Source organism: Eublepharis macularius, chromosome 3, assembly GCF_028583425.1.
Source record: "Eublepharis macularius isolate TG4126 chromosome 3, MPM_Emac_v1.0, whole genome shotgun sequence".
Classification (NCBI taxonomy): domain Eukaryota; kingdom Metazoa; phylum Chordata; class Lepidosauria; order Squamata; family Eublepharidae; genus Eublepharis; species Eublepharis macularius.
This window is the reverse complement of record NC_072792.1, coordinates 77,699,300-77,724,298: the sequence shown is the minus strand read 5'-3', so window position 1 is coordinate 77,724,298 and position 24,999 is coordinate 77,699,300. Positions and strand designations below refer to the sequence as shown.

General features: G+C 42.3%; 1 protein-coding gene across 1 annotated transcript in view; it reads right to left on the bottom strand.

Moving 5' to 3' along the window:
• The window catches only part of IL1RAPL1 (interleukin 1 receptor accessory protein like 1), a 742,385-nt gene extending 718,407 nt beyond the window's left edge, over positions 1 to 23,978 (bottom strand). The window contains exon 1 of the mRNA XM_054974391.1: positions 23,927 to 23,978. Within this exon, the coding sequence (XP_054830366.1) occupies positions 23,927 to 23,978 (52 nt within the window). The remainder of the gene's footprint in view (positions 1 to 23,926) is intronic.
• Between the last annotated feature and the right edge of the window lie 1,021 nt (positions 23,979 to 24,999).

Below are 24,999 nucleotides of genomic sequence, written 5' to 3'. Positions count from 1 at the left end.
GTGATGTCATTATGTGGGTCAAAGGGCAGCCCGGACGCACTCCCGTGCTCATCAAGGGGCCAGATCAGCCTGCTGCAGGGCACAATTAAGCCCCAAACAGGCCCCTGATGGGCGTGTTTCAGCCCAAATCTTGCTGCTGGGAGTGTGGGAGTGTGCTGCGCCACCTGGGGGGCGCCTTGGGGAGCATGTCCCCCTGCCGACCAAGTAAGTGGGCATGGGGGGAAGGATGGGAGCAGGGGATCCCCTGCCCTGAGTGGGGAATGGCACCCCTACTCCCCAGGCACCCTCCCTGACTCTCCAGGAATTTACCAAGCCCAAGTTGGCCACCTTATAACTTAACATCATAGTTCAGCCAAGTGATGTGTGGCTTTGATATGTTAACTGACAGCTTCTTAAGAGCAAACACTGGTGTGTGTTTTCTAGGCAATATCTCACCAGTTTGAACTGGCAGTGCAACAAGAAAATTTCTGTGGTAGTTGGAATTAAAGAAGGAAATAAGTCTCTTTCATGGTACTTTTGACCATTTGCAAACAATATAGTTAGCATGAAAGGCTGCAGAAAAGTTTAGTGACCAATATATCTTGAGGTACCTTATTCTGACTACTGTACTAAGAATTAATTTTAAAAATTTGCTCAATCTCCAGCAAGTCACCTTGTACTTTCAAATAATTTTGTATTAACTTTCAAAATCTGTTCTCTAAGACCAAGTCCCCAAATATTTCTGGAATCCCACAAAATCTCAGATTTCTTTCATGGTATTTCTGATCAATTGCAAATGATATAATTAGCATGAAAAGCTGTAGGAAGGTGATTCATCACAATTACATATGGCCAGTTAAACAGCACAATCATAAGTTGTAGGGGTCCAATGCAGGATGAGAAATGATGAATTAAGAAAAAATAACCATTGTAAAGTAGGAGAAGTAGGAGATTAATGGGTTTCACTATGCAACATGAAAGAGCTGGAACACCCTCTGGTGACTACAAAATTCTCCTGGATTAGAAGAACTGTTAACTAACAGAGCCTCAAGAATATAGGAATGATGAGGCTTGTCAAGTCTCCTCTGTAAACCAGGCTTGCGCAAAGTCAGGCTACCTGTGCCTTTGTCACTTAAGTGACAGGAGTTACAATATGGCCTTAGGAGTGGTGATTTTTTTCCCTAAGGACTGGAATTTTAATCCAGCATTTTTTAAAAGAAATATATAGTATTATCTTTTCCATTATAAGACTAAGGAACAATCCATATAACCATAGGAGATTTGGGCTGAAAACATGTGAAAAGTTCATAATCAAGACAATTTCACATCCTACTCCTTTAGAACATCTTTGGATATACAAGACAGCAATGCACTTGTGATGAACTGTTCCCATAAATTAGAGCCTGCCTATAAAAACAAAAACTCTTACCTGCCACAAGCACAAGCAACCAGTATCTATCCCCCTGGTAATAGCAATACCTTTTACTTTTTATTTGTTCAAGTCTACAGGGAAGAATCTCACATCCATTTTCTATTTCTTGTCACAATTAACAGAAAATTGGCTATTCCTTTAATTCGTTGGATGGGAGACCATGTAAAACCACAACTGGGCGATGAAAACAAGTGGCTGCAACTGAAAAAAGGAATAGAAACTGTGATGGAAGGGCTCGTGGTTTTTCTCTAAAAAACCTGCAGCTAGTCTTTGATAAATCCAGATTCTGAAACATTGTACCACTCCTGCTTGTTTCTAGTCTTCTCTTCTACTTGTAGACTAGTCATCAGCATAGAAAAAGTACTGAACTGTCAATCTCTGACTGTGAGAATTCTGAAGATTGCCATTGGGAAAAGGCATAGAATGTATTGGAGTGGAATGTAAGAAAGAACACGTTTGTTTAGGCCTCTCAGGCTTTTTTGTGGGTCTCTAACTTGATTCTGTCTAATTGGTGCTACTTGATAATGCATCTGCAAAGTAAGATTGCTTGAGATTTCTTTTCGAAAAATCTGTTTTCCCCAGACATTGTTTCTAGCAGAAAAACAGTGCTCAAAGTATAATAATACATGAATTAACAGAAGAATGGAAACCATTCTTTGGTGATCACTGCTACATCTAGTACAGTTCAATATGCTCATTAATAACTGAGATGGAAAGGATATAAGTACATATAAGCAACAACAATAACAAAACCCTACCAGGTAAAGTAGCAGTTAAAGCTCTGTCTTCTTTTTTTAAAGTAGTTTCACCCCCCCCCCCACCTCTATCCTAGTTTCATTCATGGAATAAATAGTCACAATGATGACAAAATAATACATTTCCCAGTATCGGACCTCTCTGTGTGTAGGTTTCCATTACCATGCCTTCTTGCTGTCGATCATACTTTCTTTTTATTTTTTAAAAACTGGCAAAAACACTTGAATTATTCAAAAGCATAAAGCTTCACAGCTACACTCAATAAAGTGGCTGTAGTGTAATCTCCATTTTAATATGCAACCAGTTATTGCAATTGATAATAGCACAAAGCAAAGAATAAGATGAATATCATTTGCCCATTTGTTTCCCTGAATAGCTTCAGGGGATGAAGTAAACCCCACAGTACATCACTGTCCTCATAATGAGATCGTTCTGCTGGATAAACAAGCTCCCTGCAGGCTGTACCTGCTGATAGGACCCAGTGAACCAAATATTTAACCATTCTGAGGGACTCTGCCATTCTTCAGAAATTCATACACTGTTTTCAAGGGAAATTTTGTTTCAGAGAAGTAGAAAATTGAGCTATTAACTCCTGGGTCTGTTGCTGCAATCTGTCCCAATAATCAAGCGACTGTTCAGTTTCTGGAATCAGTAAGCTAAGAAGCTAACAAGAATCTCAGAGTTTCCATTAAGATACAGGACATCTAAATTCCTTTTATTTTGCCCTTTCTAGGGAGCTAGGATAGGGTTAAAAATCTAGAAAGAGATCAAGGAGTTAATTTGCCACCATACAACCATCACATACACATACAACTGAACAGAAAATAGAGAAGTTGAAAAATTTGATGTCAGATCATACTCCCCAACGGAACTTCTGCCATGTATTAAGCAAGTGGTTTCCAACCTTTTGGATATGGTGAATAGGGCTACCAATCCCCTGCCCAGGGCAGAGGATCTCCTGTTCTCACCTTCTCCCCCCTGACCCTACTTACCTGTTCATGAATTGCTGGGGGGGGGGGGAATTCAGCCCTTTGGTGAGTGCAGGAGCGCCTGCCAAGCTGCCCTTTGACCAGCATGATGATGTCACTTCCCAAAAGTGATGTCATCACCCACACTGGGAGCGTGTGTGTACACAAGAAGGGATGCCAATCACCACAGAGGGTGAGTGCCGGGTTCCCAGTCCCCTACTGGGGGACTAAAGGGACCTGGCAACCTTAATGGTGAACCACAACATGTAAATTTATTTGGTGCCATGACCCATACAGGGTCAGCCCAAAATTTTCTGGCACCCTAGGCAAAGTATGACCTTGGAACTAGGTTTGCTGTCCCCCTGTCCCAACCTGCCACATCTGGATCCACTCACTTGGCCACTGGAGGGGGGAGACACAGGGGTAGGGAGAAGCATATGCATTTGCTCCCCCTTCACAGAGAAATTCTGGTGCACACAGAAACAGAGCTGAGTGAAAACAGCCCCTGGGGAGAAGTTTTCATTTTCAGCATGCATGCACCATGAACCCTTGCTTTGCCCCATTGGAAAATGAGCACAACGGAGGAGGGAGGAGTCACTGTTCCACCTATGTCTCTCTCATTTCCCAATACAGAGTCATGGTGACTGTGTGCTGAAAGTGAAAACTACCCTTCAAAGGGGCAGTTTTCACTCAGCTCTGTTTCAGACATACCCTGATTTCTCTAAGACTGGGGAGTGCAGGAGCATGCACACACTATGCACACGCACAGGGAATAAGTACCTCACTGTCCCCCACTGTGAGCAGTCAGCCTGGCCTCCGCCATTTTAATAGCAGTTTTTATATGACTGCTCATGATATTAAAAGTATACAAGCCTCTGGGGTTTAAAATGGCTGCAGCACTGCCAATCAGAGAGCCCCTGTCGTTGCCAGATCCTGCCCTGGAGAACCAGGTGTGTACGGAATGCCACATTGGAATGCAGAAGCATTGTGATGAGACTGGTCTCGCTGTCCACCTATGCGCCAGAAGGTCCAGAGCAATAAAGGTCTCGCTGAGTCACCCCCACTTAACACATTCCTGTCCCTCTTCCCATGATGAGATTTCCTATCCGTGATCGAGGAATTAATCAATTGGCATTCATAAGCATGTACAGTCGTTCCTGGCATATTGTATCCCCTCCCTAAAAACACTTAACCTGGCTCTGGTACTTCATCAAGAAAACTGTCCCTTTTGTGCAGTGCTGGAACTAGTTTTGCATCTGCTTGCATGCACCCTGACAGCCATCAACCAAAGGACTTGAATCCTTTGTTACACCCAGGAACCGACCATTAGATTCTTTGTCCTAACTGCCAGGAGAACTCTCCTGTGTCTTAGGGCACATTTTACCTATAAAGGTAGGGTCCTGGCCCCATTCAAGTCGTGCAAGCTTCCAGGCTTCTCCCTTAGGGTCACCCCCCCCCCCCCAAATCTCTCTTCATGCTCTCTTTCCTGGATCCACAAGTGCTGTTCCGCATCTCTCTCTCTCTCTCTCTCTCTCTCTCTCTCTCTCTCTCTCTCTCTCTCTGGGCTGACGACACAGGACGTTTGACATTTCTCTCCTACAGACTGGACCCATTCTCCAGGATAGGTAGATCTAATTACTCCCTCTTGCTCTATTCCCATGCTTCTGGCTATCATTTCCTAGGACACAGTATATCAGGGGGAGGTCTGTATGTAAATGCCAAACGAAGGGGACAACTCCCAAACAGACCCAATTGTTGCAAAACTGCTTATGCCACAGGCAAGGATTATCCAAATCAATGTACACTTAAAGAATCCACATCTTCATTCTTTTCAATCCATCTTTATTCTTCTTATTTTCAGGGTAAACATTCAACCCATGACACATTATGCAGTGAAATCGTCCTGCCGTGCTGCCCCGAAGGGAGCTCCCAGTGGGAGATTGGCAACGGGTTCGCTAGCCTTGGTTTTTCCTGAATGGGTTCGCTAGCCTTGGTTTTTCCAATTTTGCCACAACCGCTTCTTCACGGCCTTACCAATTGCTTATTTTGACTCTTTGTTATGCTCTACTCCAAAGTTTTTCTGCCAGTAAGAAGAAGTAAGTGGCTCTTCCATTGGAGGACGAGTCATTGAAGTTATTAGAAGGTTCCAAAATTTATTTATTTATTTATTTTATGTTGTTTATAGTCTGCCTTTCTCATTGAAACCCAAGGAGGGTAACACAGAGTAAGTCAATACGATCAACAACAAAGAAAACAATAGGGTATGGCAAACTAGCTTAGAACAACAGATATACAGATATGAAACACTACAGAAACAAAACATAAGTAATTTGACATGATGCAGAAACTCCCACTAGGAGCATATCTACATCAACAGATAGTAACCAGTAGTATAGTCTACATGCCCTATCCCTTTACCAAAACATTAGTTTGATCCATTTCTTACAGCATAGGCCTATTTTACCTAAGTGAAAAGCCCTTCTAACTAATTCAGTTTTGCATACTTTGCAGAAAGATGAGAGAGTAGGAGCTTTCCTGTCTTCTTCAGGCAAGCCATTCCATAAGCTGGGGGCCACCACAAAGAATGTACATGTATGGGCAACAACTGATTTTGCCCATTTGCATCTTCAGAAAGCCCTGTTTAGATGAGTGAACTTGCTGTGGTGGAGCATAGAGAGAGAGGTGGTCCCACAGATATGAGGGGCCAAGGCCATGAAGGGCTTTGAATGTGATAGCCAAAACTTTGAACTGAGCCCAGTAACTGAAGGGCAGCCAATAGAGAGATATTACTTCCAGAATGGAAGTAATATGCATTCTCTGCCTTGCTCCTGATGGTGATTTGCTTAGAGGTGTGGTTGGATTAGGGTTGTCAGGCCCCCTCAATCTCCCGGCGGGGGACAGGGGCCCAGCACTTACTTTTGGAGAGAGGGGGTGAGTGTGCGCAGAGCCGCAGAGCTGTTTTTGAGGTGCTGTGGAGCACAGGAGCATTCCTGCACTCCACAGCACCTCAAAATGGGCCAGATCCTCAGCAGAACGAGCCCATTTTGGGTGCAGCTGAATGCAGGAGCATTCCTGCACTCCACAGCACCTCAAAACGAGCCCAATCCACACTGAAACAGGCCTGGCAGAACAGGCCCATTTGGGGTGCCGCGGAGCGCAGGAGCGTTCCTGCACTCGGCAGCACCTCAAAATGGGCCAGATCCGTGGCAGAATGGGCCCATTTTGGGCACTGCTGAGTGCAGGAGCATTCCTGCACTCTGCAGCGCCTCAAAACAGGCCAGATCTGCATCAAAATGGGCCTGTTTGGGGGCAATGCAGAGCGCAAGAGCAGTCCTGTGCTCTGCAGCTGCTGAAAATGGGCCCAATTTGCCATAGATCGGGCCCATTTTGAGAGCTGCAGAGCACAGGAGTGCTCCCGTGCTCCACAGTGGACCCGATCTGTGCCAAAACGGGCCCGATCCCGGTGGCTGCGGTGCACAAGAGCGCACCGCACTGCGGGGGAGTACACAAGGAAGGTGTGTGCCCCCCCGCTGCTCTGGTAAGTGGGGACAGGGTGTGGGAAGCAGGGGCGGGGGATCCCCCACCAGGGATCTGGGATCCCTAGGTAGGATACAGGCTAATGATTGCTGGAGAAGTAAAAATTTTGCTCACTCTATTTGCAATCTCTAAAAAACTGCTAAATGAAAAAGATATTATTTTTTATGCAGAGAAATCATACATTTCCCTAATTAATACTTCCACAAACAACAGCCTCCACAGTAGCAGCTGATGGGAAGAGACTGTTGCCATAGTGAATTATTCCCTCCATTTGTTACAGTGACAACCTGAACAACATGCCTGCTCCTCAGCAAGTCTCTGTTTGGTTGATTTTAACAAAGCTATGTGTTTTGTCCCAAACAACTACTAGAAAAGTCTGGCTACTAAGGAGAATGGTACTTTTAGTATATTGTTTTGAAAAAGAGAAATTCAAAGAGAGTAAAATTTCATAATTTCATTCTGCAGATGCTCAGAGGCAGGCAATATCTTTCCAAACTTTCCTACCTTCCTACTAGACCACTGTGTGATGTGTAACATAAAAAAACCCTGCAACTTACAAAAGGGTGCATAGAGGTGTAACAGAAAACTAGAAAGAAAAATCAAACAGCAATTCTTCTTTTGAAAGAGAAAAAGACAATAAGAAGAATCAGCAGTTTTATCTAAAAAAAGGAGAACTTCAGAAAAGGAAATTCCATTCCCCATAACAACATTAGAAGGAGAAGTTATACCATCATCAGCTAAAGTAGAGATGATTAAGGACTCTTTCCTCATCTCCTCTCTAGCTCAGCTTAAAGATCTTGGTGGTCTGCATTCTCCCTTCAGCTAAAGTGAAATACTGTTGTCTGATAAATGCAGAAAGGCAAGGAGATATTTGCCCCTATCTAGATAGCCCAAGCAAGCCTCATCTCATCACGCCTCAGAAGATAAGCAGGGTCAACCTCGGTTAGTAATTGGATGGGAGACCTCCAGACAAGATCAAGGATGCAGAGGCAGGCAATGGCAAGCCACCTCTGTTAGTCTCTTGCCTTGAAAGCCCCAGCAAGGGTTGCCATAAGTCAACTACAACTTGATGGCACTTTCCACCACTACCAAGGAGATTCTTAACTAACTTTCCAGGAACTACATTAACTGCTTGTGCTTGTCAAGGCTAAAATCAAAGTCATGATGCTTGCTTGCAGAGACTGTTTTAAGGAATTTTGGCTGGGGGGAAATCAACATAGTGTGGGATCCCATTTATTATGTTTAGGCTTCCTATTTTGTTTTTTTAGTTATGCTGTATTTTGAGGGCCTTCCTTTTCCACGATCTTAGGAAAACTATTTCCTATCCCTTTTGTCTTAGCTAGAGACAACATTTGGGACAAAGGATGCATTGTATGAATGAACTATACTCAACATGGAATGTCAAATCTTCTTATTTATTCATTTAGACAGATGGCCTCCACTATCCCAAAGTTTTGTGGCATGTCACAAAGCAACAAATCAAAATAAAACATATTTGTCCCTGGGCAATCAAACTGTACTTAAAATGCAACAACAACAACAACAATAACAACAACAACAAAACCCTTAGTGAGATTGCAGAAAAAGCATGCTCTACCGTTCAATGTCAGCTATTGTGGAAAAAGCTTCCTGCAAATTATTGTGTTTGGTCTTGATGTATGGGAAAATTCAAGATAAGAAAACTTTCTATTTCTTCATGATTGGGATCAGACAGAAGAAAGATGATACCCTCTGGGTATTTGGGGTAAAAGCTATGATCTTAAATATTCTTAAATTATTAAATATCTTAAATTATTCTGAAATAAAACTAATTAAATATTTAGGCATTCATGAAGAAGTTAATTGAATTGATATCCTACATATATTGTGTGAATATATTTTATGGAAAAGTTTAATAGATGGTCAATGTCATTTTCTCATGTATGCCATCCTACTTGTTATCTGCTTACATGGTTCACAGTGTGAACTGAATGGATACATTATTGATATACGCTTTTAAAAAGTCACCACTTTGTATCTGTCAACATGAATACAATATCAGCACAGTTTTCATGCAGGTCTGGAGATCAAGAAGGGTTGATGTATTGAGTAAGGTTGCCAACCTCCTGGTAGGGCCTGGAGTTCTTCTGAAATTACGTCTGATTTCCAAATTACATAGATTAGTTCCCTTGGAGAAAAGGGCTGCTTTGGAAAGTAGACTCTATGCCACTAATCTCTGCTGAGGTCTCCTCCCTGAACCCTACTCTTTCCAGGCTCCACCCCCAAATCTCCAGGAATCCCCCAGCCTAGAGTTGACAACCCTACTACTCACCTAGTTTTATTTTTTTTAGGTTAAAAATGTTTATGGTTTGCTGATTGTGAATGCGCGCATATACAGCAATAAGCATGTTTATACATACACAGATTTGCTCTGCACGATCTCTTACATTCCTTGGTAGACAGGCTGAAACTAACGTTCTCCACTGTTACTCAAGATACTTCAGTTTGATCTGCTTGGACAAGGTCAGATCTTGAAAGAGGCTGTCCAGTTACTGAAATAAACATGCATAAATATCTTTTATATAAAATACAGAAATCTTGTCCAATTTTTCTCCTTACTACAGCATTCGTCTCACATGGTTGTTGTCTATGGCAGTCCCATATTCTCCAGCATAGCCTTTTTGGGTGGTCCTCCCTTTTTAGCCATGGGAAATCTGATTGGATCCAACCCCATTTAAAATTAAGAAGACAATCAGAAGGCACAATTTTCAAGCAACAGATGGACATGCATTATTTCCTAAGGTACTTGTCCTCTATATATTGATCAAGGCATCCACAGCTAAAGAGTAAACTACAATTCCATATGTTTAACATTAATTATTCAGTGAGTATTAAACCATCTGCTCTGACCTGGATAATCCAGGATAGTTTGTTAGTCTCTTGCCATGAAAACTCCATGAGGGGTTGCCATAAGTCACCTCTGACTTGAGGGCACTCTCCTCCAATACCACCATTAAAACATCCACGCACAAAGAGCCATGCTCGGTGTCACATAACAAGTTCCTTTTGAAATGTGGGAGAATTTCAAAAGCAGTGTTGTTCAATGAAAAAAAATCCTGCCAATGGCCAGAATGTGCCTGTGGGACACAGCAGCACTGGATCTTTCCCCAGATCCCAGCTGACCCACAAGGCCACACCTTAGGGAGTACTTAGGCTGGAAGACAAGGATGTCAACTGCCACCTTTTGTCCACATTTGAGGCCTAAGGAACTTGGAAGCCAAGTCCCTACCTCCAGCTGAAGTCGATCTGGCAGCCACGACAATCTCTTCCTTTCTACGCTCTGGGGCTCCTCTAGGCCATGCCCAGCTGCATTTCTACAGCTGTACTTCTCTGCAACAAACTAGTGTTTTCTGATCTCCCCACACATTGACTATTCTGGTTTCTACATTTCTTCCAAAGACAGGACACCAGACAGACAGGGCAATTTTTTGATGATGGAACTGCTTAGGATTTTAGGCCACAAGCCTAGATCTTAGAATAAATAAATAAACTCCCAGGGGTGTATAGTGTAACCCTAAGGAATGACATGGTTTAGCCCAGGAGGAGAGGAGTCTATGAATGGAGGTTAGCAGCAAAAGGAGTCTGCTGAGGAGCAGCATAAGATTTCCTGGACTCTTATTATAGGGTTGCCAGGTCCTCCAGGGCTCAAACCAGGGGGATGGAGGTTGTGTGTGTGTGTGTGTGGGGGGGGGGTGATGGGAGTACTTACCTAGTGTTTTTATCAAATCAGTCCTGGCATGGACCTGTGTTTCCACATAATGCCAGAAATGGCTCCCAAGGTTTCCTGACCTATTCCTGTGCCTCTTCCCTACCAGCCAGGTGAGAGGTGGCAGGGGATGGGGACTAGGAATGGGGGATCACCCTCCCTCACCAGGGGAATGTGATCCCTATTTTATCACCTTATCAGATTGCAAATTGAAGCCCAGGTAAGCCTGATCTTCTCAGATCTCAGCTGCTCAGCAAGGTTAGCCTTGGTTAGGAAATGAATGGAAGACCTCCAGCGAAGACCAAGGTTGCAAAGGCAGGCAGTGGCAAACCACCTCAGTTAGCCTCTTGCCAGGGTCACCATAAGTCAGCTATGACTTGAAGGCACTCTCCACTACCACATAAAACTCTGTATGTGAGTTAATTGCTAAAAGGAGGAAAGGATCAAATTTATTTTGACTAGTATTCTTATTTGAATCATATTGTTATTGCAGAGTTATATTTTTCAGATTGCAAATTGAAGCCGGGTTTCCGTGGTGTTAAGTTTGTTCCTTTGAGCAGAGAGGCATGCCTCAGGATCAACTGCCAGTTTCCTGACAGGGTGGCTCTTTCCCAGCATAAGGGTAGTGGAGCCTCCCCACCTTTTCAGTCAGAAACTAAAAGTGCTAATTCCAGATTAGACATGGACACGAATTGAAATACGAAACAAATTTTGTGATGAATTGGACTGATTTTCACAAAACGTGTTTTGTGGGCTGCAGTTTTCATGAAGTTCATGACTTTTGGGGCCGATTTGTTTGATTCGTGAGTCATTTATGATGCCAGACAGGCTGGCACCAATCCATTAATTCCCTAGGCAAAATAGGCCCAGAACGTCTGCAGACATTTTGTTGCCACTGGAAACCCCAATCTTAGCTCTCATAACCTTGATAGGCAGTTCTTCCTGCCAACTGGAGAGCTTCCATTCTGCCCTATACAGCAAGGAGCAGGAGTGGGGGGTTAATTCCCTAGGCAACTGAGGAGATGGGCCTTCTGTAGCTATGGGAACACCAATCTCATCCCTCCAAACCCTGTTAGGCAGGTCTGTCTGCCAGCCAGAGATCTCCTGTTCTGCTCTATGTGAGCACTTCTTATATAAGGCACATCACTCTGCCTCATGCTTTTCAGTTCCAGTAGACAGAGGGGGAGAGAGGACCTGGTGCTGGGATTTGGAGAGAGTGGAATTGGAAGCTTTTGGCTGGATTTGCTCCTGCTTTAAAAGAGGCTGAAAAGCTTTATTTTCAGCTCTTGGCCTTGCTGAGAAGGTCGTTGGGTGAGGGTGCCTTCTTTCCTCCACCCCACCAATCCCAGTCTCAGAGCACTGTCCAGCTCTGGGGGCTAGCTTTACTGAGGCCTACCTTTTTTCCTTTAATTTTCTTTGTTTCTTTTCTTATTTAGAGCATTTGTTCTCGCTGGCTTGTTGGGTGAGGGTGGGTGGAGGAGAGCCTGCTGAAGTCTCCCTGCGAGTTTGACATCTCTGGGTATGAAGGGGGCCATTGAAGTGCCCTGGGTTGTGATGAATCACAAAACTAACAAATTGTTTTATGAAACAGGACAATTTTGTGAAAGTTCATGATTTGTGATTCATGGAATGCAACGAAACACAAAACGCTAGTTTTGTTTTTTCCCATTTCATGCCCATCTCTATTTGAGATGGGTTGCCATGTGAAATCTGCAGCCCCAAAACAAAACAGTAGCTCCTCAGATATGTAACATTTATTCCAGCATAAAGCTTTCATGTGAGCTAGAACTCGCTTCATCAGAACTCTGATTCACCACAGTATATGCTGAAATAAATTATATTCACTCTTGAGGTGCCACTGGGTTCCTGTTGTCTTCAATGTGGACTAAAAGAAAACACTCACAGATTTCTGTTCACTGTTATACCATTGTTTAGCTCTATAAATCTTATATAGTTCTGTGTGTTGGGGGCTGTTGTTAATTTTATTTAACTTTCATTGTCTCGCTGTTTCTCAGTGAGCTCATAGAGCCTACAAAGGCAAAGGTTATAACTGCACTACTCTCTCATGATATTTGAACATCATCTTCTGTGATGGTACTAATCATTATATGACTGTATATGACTTTTTGAAAGCTTTAGATTGGAGTTGCATGGTACATCTGGTAACATATATATTGAGCCTATCAATCCTACTAGCATCTAGTATGGTTCCTGCTGTCTCTGATATCAATGTAAAGTGTTTGTATTTAGTTGCCAGTTTTTGGAAAGCAGAAATCAGGAAATGGGTATACCCCACCAAGGGGCAGAGAAACTAATAAAGGAAAGACCTAATTGAAGGTGGGATCAGTGGAGAGGGTGGGGTTCTGTGGTATGGAGTTTATGAAACCAAGGACAGATCTGGGTGGTCAAAGCTAGGAACTAAAAGGGTCAATGATAATATAAAATACTAATTTATCTAAGGTGCATAGTGTGCTGTCTCTCTGTGTCAGGAGAGGAAAGACGGAAGAAGTACAAACACCCAAAGATAAGTTGAATGTTTAGAGACACTGCTTCTGAAGCACAGAAGCCTCTAGTAAAAATGAAAGTTGAAATTGGCTGAAGGCCTAATGTTGAAATGGTTTTAAAAGTGCAGCAATGCAAAATCCTTTGCCTTAAAAAGCACTATTCATTTAAGAACTGATGTTTCTCCCGTTTTTCCCATTACATGTAAACCTTCATCTGGCAACTGTCAAAAATGTGGGAGAACCAGTCATGTCAGTGGAACATTGATAGACAGGGATGCATCCTGCTCCTTTGCCCGCAGGTGCCACAAGTTATGGGAGAGGAAATGGAGTGCACACCAGGATTGCACTTGTGCACTGACCATACTTGCACCATTCACAACACTCAAACATTTATAAGGATGGAGTAACCTTCAACAAATACATAAGTGTGTTCATTTAATGCCAAAATGGTTTCTCTCTTTGTCAGATTTACTGTATGGTGGTTGCCAGGAAACTACAAACATTACATGACATCTTTTATGATGTATTAACTGCTCTGTGTGTATTTAAGGGAAGTGCTCAAAATATGGTGGTGGAAGTACTATCAAGTAACCGCTGACTCATGGCCACCCCTGCTGGAGTTTTCATGGCAACAGACCAATGGAAGTGGTTTGTCATTGCCTGTCCTTGCAACCCTGGTCTTCACTGTTGGTCTCCCATCCAGTTACTAACCAAGGCTAATGCTGCTTAGCTTCTGAGATCTGACAAGACTGGGCTTGTCTGGGCATCCCAAATAGATCAGGGCATCCCAAATATACAAGATGATTTTTTTCATTTTCCATGATGACAATGTTGAGTATTTATAAATTCTAAAGGGAATTTAACTGTGGCAGAAACAGGGCACTGTATTTCATAAGGAAGCTTACAATTACACCTGCAGCAATAACACAACATTCATTAATGCCAAAAATAACTTAATAAACTACTGTAATTCTAAAAATGTATTATATAGAGTCAATAACCTTTTATGACACATTCTGTCAGTAGTTCAGTGCTATAGGTAAAGGTAGTCCCCTGTGCAAGCACCGAGTCATTACTGACCCATGGGGGGGGGGCAATTACATCACAATGTTTTCTTAGCAGACTTTTGTTACGGGGTGGTTTGCCATTGCCTTACCCAGTCATCTACACTTTACCCTCAAGAAACTGGGTACTCATTTTACCAACCTCAGAAGGATGGAAGGCTGAGTCAACCTTGAGCTGGCTACCTGAACCTGGCTTCCGCCAAGATCGAACTCAGGTCGTGAGCAGAACTTGGGCTGCAATACTGCAGCTTACCCCTCTGCACCACGGGTAGTTCAGTGCTAAAAGCTTCAAAATCATAACCTGACAATACTTGCACTAAAATTGCCCCAAGTGACATTTCACTATAGGTGTCACCCAACTATAGGGAACGTAGTTTTGGAGATCACAAGAGGTTGCAGTGAAAATAAAAGATAGGGGAAATCTCCTTCTGAAGACTTGAAGAATTGAATCCATCATGGTGTGTGTGTGTGTGTGTGTGTGTGTGTGTGCGTGTGTGCGTGCGTGCATGCACGTGTACATACACATTATGTGCTGGCATTACCAAATAACAGGTAATACAATTCTTCAGCAGAATGTAAGCAATAAAGCAGGGCAATTCTGTATATTATACAGAAGCAAGGTAAAGAAAAATGCAAGGGAAATCTGCTGTGTTTCTCCTGCTTCTGTGTAACAGCCAAAACTATTGTTACTGAAAGAAGAGTATATAAAAAGACAAGAGAAAACCATACTGGCAGTCAGTTTCACTGAATGAAGGGGGTTGTGGCAATTCCTATTATCGTATGGTAGGGAAAACAGGAAGGTCAAACATAATAACATTGTATGAGTGTGGATGACTATAGACTATCAAATCAGAAAGGTAGTTTGGAGCAAAGAAGGGCAAGAGGTCGAAAACTAACACAGCTGAAAATGTGAAACTTCAAATATCTTAGTACTTGTTTGAAGGGTTATATTGTAAAAAAAAACAGGTGAACTACAAGTTCTTGTTATGGATAAGGAGCATAGTTCTGGTCTTGAATGTTGAAGAGAAAGGTTGAGGAGACGGGTAAGGTTAATCTTTTTTAGATTGTGATCTGCTGACCAACAGGAAAGAAATGTAGAGAATAGGAAGGTGATAGACACTCTGTGAAGGGGGGAAATGATTTTGACAAGTTCAGATTTAATAAGAACAATCTCCTTGAAAAATGAAATAAATGAAGCAAGAGATTCAAGAGATCTTGTGAATAAACAAGTACTGATGCAGGAGTACTATCACATGAAAAACACTGAAACGATTACTCCAAATAACATGTTTTGTTTTGTTTTGTTTTTTTAGTTTCCCGAAAACAACAAAAAATACATATTTCTTGTAATTGGAAAAATGATAATTCATATGGCTATGTCTAATATTATTGCTAAAATATGTTCTGTTAAGCTGGAAAAACAGAATTAAAATGATGAGAATGAACTAAGAAGAACATGCATAGAAAAGCATTTTGTACCAGCACTTGTCCCTAATAGAGTTCCCAGGTGCCTGCTCATGGTGGACAAACTCCTGGTGGTTTATTCCCATGCCCGCTGATCATCAGCAGGAGGTGGCAAGCTGGCCAGTGATCTCCTGCTACCAGCAGGCAACCAGGACAAATGTGTGGTGAGTATGCACCCAGCTGGGAGCAACAATGTCACTTCTGGAAGTGACATCATCACACTAGCTGCAGGGGTGCAGGGCTGGTTTTGGTCCAGCAAAACACAAGAGTAGTCCTGCAGTCAGTGTGATGTCATCATGAGCAGGCTGGGAGCATTCGCACCCAAAGGAAAGAACAACAGTGAGTACTGCCCTCTCCCCACCAGGTGCCTGGGAGACTCCCAAATAAGGCCCTACTCCCAAGTAAGACCCAAACTGCATATTTCTTTTTTAATTAGTTGGGTTACCCAGTCCCACTGCACATGGTGGATTCTGTGCATAGTGGGCAAATTACTCCCCCCCTGCTGTTTCAGCTTTAGAAAATGGTGAGGAGTAGATAGGTAGGAATTTCCCTCTCCCTGTGCCATTGCCCCACATCCAACTAGGCTCCTGGGAACTTTAAAAAATGTCTTTTCTGTGCGACTTCAGAAAAAGGAAATTTTTTAAAAAATATCACACACAGTTTGGAGCTAAAACACAGGACAACCAAATGAGTTTTAACTTGTTTATTTACACAGCTGATAAACACCATGATTTATTTTCCTAAGAGACACACTTTAAAAAAAAATGAAGCTACCATAGTTTCAGACAATACCACTCTGGCTCCAAACATAGCCAACAATTTATTGCTGGCTTTGTTTATCCTCACAGTGTTCATTAATATTGGTAACTGAGAACCAGTTTGGTGTAGTGGTTAAGAGCATGGGACTCTAATCTGGAGAACTTGGTTTGATTCCCTGCTCCTCCACTTGAAGCCAGCTGGGTGACCGTAAGTCAGTCACAGCTTATAGGAGCTCTCTCAGCCCCACCCACCTCACAGGATGATTATTGTTGTGGGGATAATAATGACATACTTTGTAAACCGCTCTGAATGGGTGTTAAGTTGTCCTGAAGAACAGTATATAAATTGAGTGTTGTCGTCATTGTTGTTGTTATTATTATTAATGTGTGCTCAGCTTCATCACCTTCCCCTAACACACTGTACAGACAACTAAAGATTTTTGCTGCTGCTTAGTATTCAAGCCATTCCTTCCCAAGGTGGTGAAAAGTAGCTGGACCCTGAATCAACAGTAGGTTGAGTCAATTCTTATTTTGACCTCACCTTCTTCCCTTGCAACATTGCTGAAAACAGCAACATCTGGAAAAAATTCTAAAAACATTTTTCCAGTAGTATAAAATGGGAACACTGATCCCTATGCAGGTGCCAACTTAATGCAACTTCTCCTTTTCCAACTGTGTTTCCAACTGTAAACATATCCCCTGTAGGCCAAACACCTTCCACATGTGTCCCTCCAGAAACTCACTACTAAACACCTTAGTCAAATGACTAAAGCTTATGAGAGAAAGGAGGATATGATCACAGCAGGTCCAAGTTTGATCCAGATCTCACTAAGCACCCAGCTCAAGAATTCATTTCCCATGTTATAAAGTAACACATGCCAGGAGGTCTTTGGTTTATAATGGGAAAGCATTCCTTCACCATTCAGAAGGTAACATTTTTTAAGAAGCTTTGGTACCAAAATAATTGAGTGAATGAGCAGAGTGCATTTATTTTCCAAGCCTATGCATTTTTTCCCACCTAGGAGAACTTGCCATGAAGGACTGAACTTTTCCACTGCTCAACTCTATGCTCCCCTCAGATGCACAAGAGAGGCAGTCTATTTAATGCATACCTTACAATGGACTAGTCTGTTTCCTCTCCAATGTTTGAGTGTCTTGACTTGGTCTCATGGGGTAGAGTCCCTGCTCCTTAGTTTTGTTTGTTAGTTATAACTGTAGACTACATGAGTAGACATGGGCATGCATTGAAATCCGAAGCAAATTTCGTCACGAAATGGGCCGTTTCATGTATTGCGAAACAGTGTTTTGTGGGGCTGTAGTTATCACGAAATTATCACAAAGTTCATGACTTTTTGGTTTGTGTCGTTAGCTTCATGAACGATTTGTAATTGCAGACAGGGTGGAGCTGATCCATTGATTCTCTAGGCAACAATGGGCCCAGACTTTTTGTTGCCATTGGAAACCTCAATCATAGTCCACTTACCCTTGATTGGCAGCTCTCCTGGCTATCTGGAGAGCTTCCATTCTGCCCTATACAGCCATTATCTGGGGCTCCACACCATGGCCAGTCCTTTGTCCTCCTCCAATCCAGCAACTCCTGGACCCCGTTTCAGTCATGCACTCTGGCAGCACTTAACTTCCCACTGTTCCCGTTGACCTTCCCGATCAATGTATTGCAAAATAGGAGAGTAGGTGGAGGAGAGCCTGCTGAAGTCTCCCTGTGAGTTTGGCATCTCCGGGTATGAAAGGGGCCATTAAAATGCCCCGGGTTCTGATGAATCACGAAACTAATGAATCATTTTGGCAAACATGTCATTTTCATGAAATTTAATGATTTGCAATTCGTAGATCACGATGAAACACAAAACTCTCATTTTGTTTTTTTTCCGTTTTGTACCCATATCTATACATGAGCTTCCTTATTATCCCCATCACTTCCACCCCTGTAACTTCTCATTAATAAATGGATGCTGTTTTGAACACATCCATCTCTGCTTAGTAAGTATAACAGCAGGAATAAGAGCAAGTATCCTATTCCTAATTTGCCAAACGTTTTGTTGCCAACTGACTACTTTTGTTTATAACTGATAGCTTGTCTTCTGTTGGGATGTTTTGTATTTTCTAGCTCCTTTGGCTGTTTTTTTTTTAATATAGAAAGGTGGGATATATTTTTTAAAAAAAGAATAAATAAATAATTTAACCAGAAGCCCTTCGGTAATCAATAGAATTCACTTTCAAGCATGTGAGTATGGGACTACAGCCTGGAAAAGGCTTAGTTTTCTTTGAGAAAAGAAGCTTCTTTTGGGAGATGGTGGCTGGTAGCTGCAGCCCAGGAGTGAATTGGCCATTTCATTTATAGGGAAATGTCTTGATGGGCCACTGCCCTATGGGGCCCCTGACAGCCAAGAGCAAGCAGAACCAAGCTTCAACCAACACCTCAGGGGTTGCACAATTTAGACCCTTCATCAAGCAATGGTTAATTGGTATTAAATCACCAGTTGGGTTTTTCTGCTGTTCGTTTTCAGAAGGAAGCAGTGGGTGAGCTACTGCCCATTGTTTGCACCACTGAGCTGAGTGACCTATGCAGTGCTAGCTTTTGCACCACAGAGGCCTCTCAACGTGACTTCCTCCAGGGCTATTTTTGCTTCTCATCCACTCCTGCTTCAGCCATTTTGCTTGAGTACATATTGTGTCAAAAAAATGAGTTATTGAAGAAGCCACTACCATCACTCTTCAACTTCAGCTACTCAGAACCAGGGAAAAGGTTGAAGGGTATTCCCCCCTAACCTCCCCCTCCCCAAGTTTTTCTCTTCATTCTGCATCAGTACAATTTCATTGTGAGAAACATACCACAGTTAATACATCTCTATTTGCAACTATGTAAAGGTCCTAGCATTGAGAAGATTTTAGCCAGACAATCTGAATGCATTCAGCCTAATGAGATATGACAAAAGTAATAGGAAAAATCCAGAAGGAACTGGACAACTTTCAGAACCATAAGTACCAGTATGCTTTTCAATGTGATAAGCATGGTCACCAAAGAAAAACGTAGTGTTGCTCCATAAAAGAAAAAAAAGGAAAATCTGCCACTCAAAGAAATAATAGTTAAGATAACTCCCACCCCCAAATCTCTAGGAATTTCCCAACCCAGACCTGGCAACCCTTCATTTCACAAAACTAACTGCAAGCCCTTCAAGTATGGTTGCCAAATCCCCAGTCGGGGTGGGGAACTACTGTTGCCCATTGCTACCTGGAGCAGAAGTGGGGGAAGGGACTGTGGCACTGAGGGTGTAATGTCATAACTTCCAGAGAATAGTCAAAAGTGATAGTATGTAGCTCTAGAAATTGCCGGAAACTCTGGTGATTCCTAGAGCTACCAGACATCTGGTATGGATTTTCCTACCATCATGTCCTCCCCCCACAACGTGTCTTTGCCCCAACCCTCAAATGATCTGCAAAGATCTAGCAAGGACAAACAAGGGCAGCACTTTAGTGAAGCATGAGCTGTAGATGGCAAACACTTTTTTTCTGCTTAGGAAGCTCAGGACAAGAGAGGGGATGTGCAAAGAAGGAACAAAGCCTGATGCTTTGAAGAAGTCCCTTTCCTTTTTGGACTTGTGGGAATCTCTGGAATTCTCACACGCTCTGCAGATAAACAACTCCCGGTGGTCCCCGGCCCTAGGGACATTCGGCTGGCCTCCACCAGGGCCAGGGCCTTTTCTGCCCTGACCCCAGCCTGGTGGAACACTCTCCCGCTGGAGATCCAGGCCCTGCGGGACCTATTACAGTTCTGCAAGGCCTGTAAAACGGAGATGTTCTGCCAGGCCTTTGGTTGAGGACCAGCGGGTGTCCCCCCTTATCCTATTTAAGATTGCTACCTCTTCTATGACTGCCCTCAGCTGTGCGTTTTACCCACAGCTATGACCTATGCAGGTCTTTTATTAGTATCCAAAGTAACCTATGTATTATGGCGCCAGAGTACTTTAATATAAGTTTTTAAATCTGTTTTTAAATTTGACTATTAATTTATTGTGTTTTAATGATGATGTGAGCCACCCTGAGCCCATTCGTGGAGAGAGCTGGATATAAGTCAAAATAAATAAATAAATAAATAAATAAATAAATAAATAAAAACCACATCTTTGGAATTTTGGCACAACCTCAAAATGGCTGTCAAAAGAGCCAACCACAAAATAGCTGTCATAGGATGAGGAAGTAAGCACAAAATGTTGGGGAGTTGAGTGATAATGACTAATTAGTAGTAACTCTTCAAAATTTCCAGCGGAAGCTCTGCTTACAGGATGCCTTTTAAAATGAACATATTATTTAAAAATATTTTCTTGCATACTTACAGCTTTATATTCGGTCATCTAAAGATCCTTGTGCTCTGATGACAGCTGCTGCCAAAGCAGTTTAAAAAAAATCTGCACAGCCAATCAGTTCTCTAATGGCCAATCAAAATCCCTGCTGGGGAGAAGCCCCACCTGGTCCTACTCATATTCTAAATCACTTGGGAGCTGCCAGGAAAGTGCTGGCAAATGACATGGCACCCACAGGTACCATACTGGGGAACTCTTGTCTAAGGAGTAAAACAAAATCAAGGTAACAAATACAAGGCCTAGCACAGAGCTGATGATGGATGGTGTACTTTCTACCATTTCATAGATAAAAACAAAGACAGACTTGCACATATTTCTATTTCATACAAGCTTTACCAGCTGAAACACAAGCCCCCACAGCCACTATTATAAAGCCAAGAAGGGACATGTTTCTTATACACTAGAAATACTCATTGTTCTAGAATCTATTTATTGTCAACAATTTAAAATAAGCTTCATTGGCAAACAAAATGAAAAGAATGACACTTCTGTGCTTGTGTGTCTATGCATTTACAAGCTTATATTTTAGAGGCAAGATGGAAATAAACTTTGTTTTATTTATTATTGTTGTTATTTTATTTATTTATAAGCTGTCTCAAGTTCCTCCAAGGTAGAAAGGCAGTTAATAAATGTTTTAAATCAATAAAATAATAAATCAGCCCATGATAACTATCCCTTTCAAATATTTAACTTCTAAAGGCCAAGAAAAAGGAGCTGAACCACAATAATGCAATTCTAGCAAAGCATCATTTAAACAGTTTACTCAGGTTTCAAAACAATTTATTCAGGTTCAAAATGCATCCTTCAAAACTGCCATTTCCTCCAGAGGAACTGACCTCTGCAGTCTGGAAATGAGTTGTAGTTCCGGGAGATCTCCAGGCACCACGTGTAGGCTGACAACCCTTGTTAAATCTGTGCCGTTTCCCTCCCTTCTCTTTTAACAATCATTGTATTGTCTGTCCTAACAAAAGTGTTCTGTGTTTGTGGATAATTTTACACAGTTGACTCATAAACTACATGCCATGGGGTAAATACAGTGAATTGGTAAAGTAACCTCAACAGATGGAGTTAATGATAAATGCTTTATCTTTACAAGAAACAAATTATAAGACTTGCTGTTTCAATCAAAACATACTGTAATGCATAGTAAAAATGGTTTGGTTATAAACAGAGCATCTGAAAATTGGGCTTGGATTTTCAAAGAGGTTAATGGAGTTCAGTACTGAAACATCATCAAGAAGACTAGTGGAAATTAGATGCAAAACTCCTTTTGGCTCCTCTAAAATTCCCAGGCCTAATGTATTTGAGACCTGACAAATCCAGACAATTATCTCTTACTCTGCTAAAAGAAAGCAAACTACAGAATTATTAAGCTCGTGCATCCCTTACACATATAGTAAGAATTCAATAAGATGTCTAGATATAACATTTTTCTTCCCCTCAAAGAAATATTAGAAAAATAATATTAAGTTAGTTGAGGTTTGTTCATAATTAACCAGGAAATGGAAAGTGGGACAACTGAGTTTTAACAGAGAAATGAGGACTTGCAAATTTAATAACACTGGAGATGGGTTGCTCATTTCTCACAGCTACAAACGGGTCCTATACAGCTGTGAAGATCATGTGAAATTGTTATGTACATGAATAAACTGGACCGTTTCCCACATTGTGAAGGTTTGATGGGCTGTGGTTTGCCAGTGGCAGCATACGCCATTTTGAGATACAAGGCGTTTCATAAAACATGTGACTTCTGAGTGGCATTTTTGTAGGGACTGGATAGAAATACTCTAGTACTCAAATAGGACTCAAAAATAGCTGTCATGAATAAATTCTTATTAGATTGAAGTTAAAGCACAGATTTGGAGAATTTAACAAACTTTGAGAAATAAATGGCATACTTGATACATGTTTATATATATATACCTTTAAGACATACTTTATATGACTGTTTCTTTTAAATATTGTGTAGACAGATGGTTTTTTAACTTCTATTTTAATTGGTTGAGATTTCAAGTTTTTTACATGAGAGGATGATAGAGACAATACTAATCAGGTCCTTGAAGAGACCATAAAGACTCTTAGTCATAACAAAATAATTTAAATGGCAACTTTTTAAAAGGCATAAAATTGAGACAATTTGAATAATTGAAAGAAAGAAAGAAAGAAAGAAAGAAAGAAAGAAAGAAAGAAAGAAAGAAAGAAAGAAAGAAAGAAAGAAAGAAAGAAAGAAAGAAAGACCCTTTTGAACTTGAGGCCTGGAAATCTCCTGGAATTGCAACTGATCTTCAGACTCCAGAGATCAGTTCCCTTGGAGAAAAAGGTTGCTTTGGAGTATAGACTGTATGGCATCATTAACAACTGAGGTCTTTCCCCTTCCCAAACCTCACCTTCTCCAGTCTCTACCCCTAAAATCTCAAGATATTTCCCAGTGTGGATCTGGTAACCTTAGACCCAGGCCAAAAAATTCCTGCCTCCCTCAGACCCTTGAGTTATGTAATAGTATTTTAAATCAAACTATTCCATTCTACACTATGTACTATGTATTGTTTCACAATAGACAATGGTTTCACTAAGCAAAGGTGTTTTTTTTTCTTAATGCACTGCCTCTGATGACACTTTTGTGGCATGGACACAGAGGGAAAAGAGCACCAGGGCACCAAAAGTAGGTAGCCCCAGAGTACCACTGCTGGGTCACCTGGGTAGCTAGCAGTAAAGTTGCCAGATGGTTTCACAAAAAATATTGGACACAGGAGCCCCTGAAATTCACTGTAATAGAATTCATCATGCACACATGCTCCTTGGCCAAGCACAATGATATGACTTCCGGAAGTGACGTCATCACGCCAGGCCACGCAGGCCCCAACCCCCAAGTCTCTCAGCAGTGAGGCCATGTAGACGGGAGCTGGTGGGGGCAGGGGAGCTGGCTTGGGGGCATGCACCTTGACGGGGAGCAAAGAGACAGGGACACTGTGAGCCCATCCTGCAAGTAGTGCCCCCCAGGACAAGTTCCACCTGTTCCACAGTGCAAGTGGGCCAGATTCCTGCACTTGATGCAAGTCCCTCCTCTTTTTCATCTTTCCCTTCCCTTCCTCCTCTTCTCCTTCCTCTCCATCGGGTGTCCAGTATTTTGAGTCCATTTCCTCCAGACAGTCCAAGAAAAATACTGGACTGTCCATAAAAAAACCAGACATTTGGCAATCCTTGTTAGCAGCTCCAGCTAAATGTGAACTTGTTCACTGACAAGCCAGCGACTCAGAGCATGCCCATCTGATAGGCTTGCCATTCCCCTGCTGGGGGCAGGGGATCCCCTGCTCCCACCTCCTCCCCCACCCCTACTTACCTGTCCAGTGGGGGTGCATCCCTGGGCAGTGTGGTGTGCCCCTGTGCCCCATCACGGTGCTCTCCCGCACCCTGCAATGGGCCAGTTTCAGGATGAATTGGGCCCACGGGGAGGGGGTGATTCAGCCATTTGGGGAGCACGTGCGCACTCCTGGGCCACCCTTTGACCCGCATGATGGCATCACTTCCCAGAAGTGATATCATCACGCATGCTGGGAGCATGCGCACACAGCATGTGCATGGAACAGAGAACTCAGAAGCTGGTGCAGGGTATGTGCCAGCATCCCAGTGTCCCACCAGGGGACTTAAGCGACCTGGTAACCCTGCCACCTGGCCAGCTAACATCTCAGTATCACTAGGTTGTTAGTGGCTCTGGGTGTACTTGTGGAGCTAGCTGGTTAGTGGTTCTGGGTAAACACTTCTATGACCCAGTTGGTGGGGGTGCTTGGCACGGCCACTCTAGTGCACCCAAAGCCTTCAGGCCATCTCTTGACCAATGACATTTATTTATATATGCTCTCGGGTTTTTTAAAAAAAGAAATCTTTTGAAATTCAAAACAACTGCCAGTTATTGAGTTATTACATTGTATGGTGTAAATGTAAATGCAAGGGTGTGCACTCTGGATATTTCTGATCCAAATATATGTCCAGAAATGTTTTTTTCAGATATATTCTGGCATATGGAACATTATTCAGGTTTTCAGGAATAACGGCAATCAGGTCTCCAAAAATTCTGGAACTCTTCAGGAATATTTGGGGCTGGCATTTTAAGGATCCCAGTCATATTTTTAATTCAGTTTTACAAATTTCCCTGGCCATGGGAGACAGGGGTGAGCTGTCTGAATGTGGGCAAAGAGAATAAAAATTAGACCTGCAACTTTTACTCCATTTCAGGGCTGCTCTGGTCTATGTCTTTGATTTCTATTGCTTGCTGCTGTATGCTTGGGAAGACCTTGTTCTGTGCCTCGACATTTTCAGAAAACATTTGCTTATAGTGGAAATTATCTTGTATACTAATAGCCAAGTGGTCCTTATCTGTGGATACATAAATCTGGAGACTTGAACCATGAATGG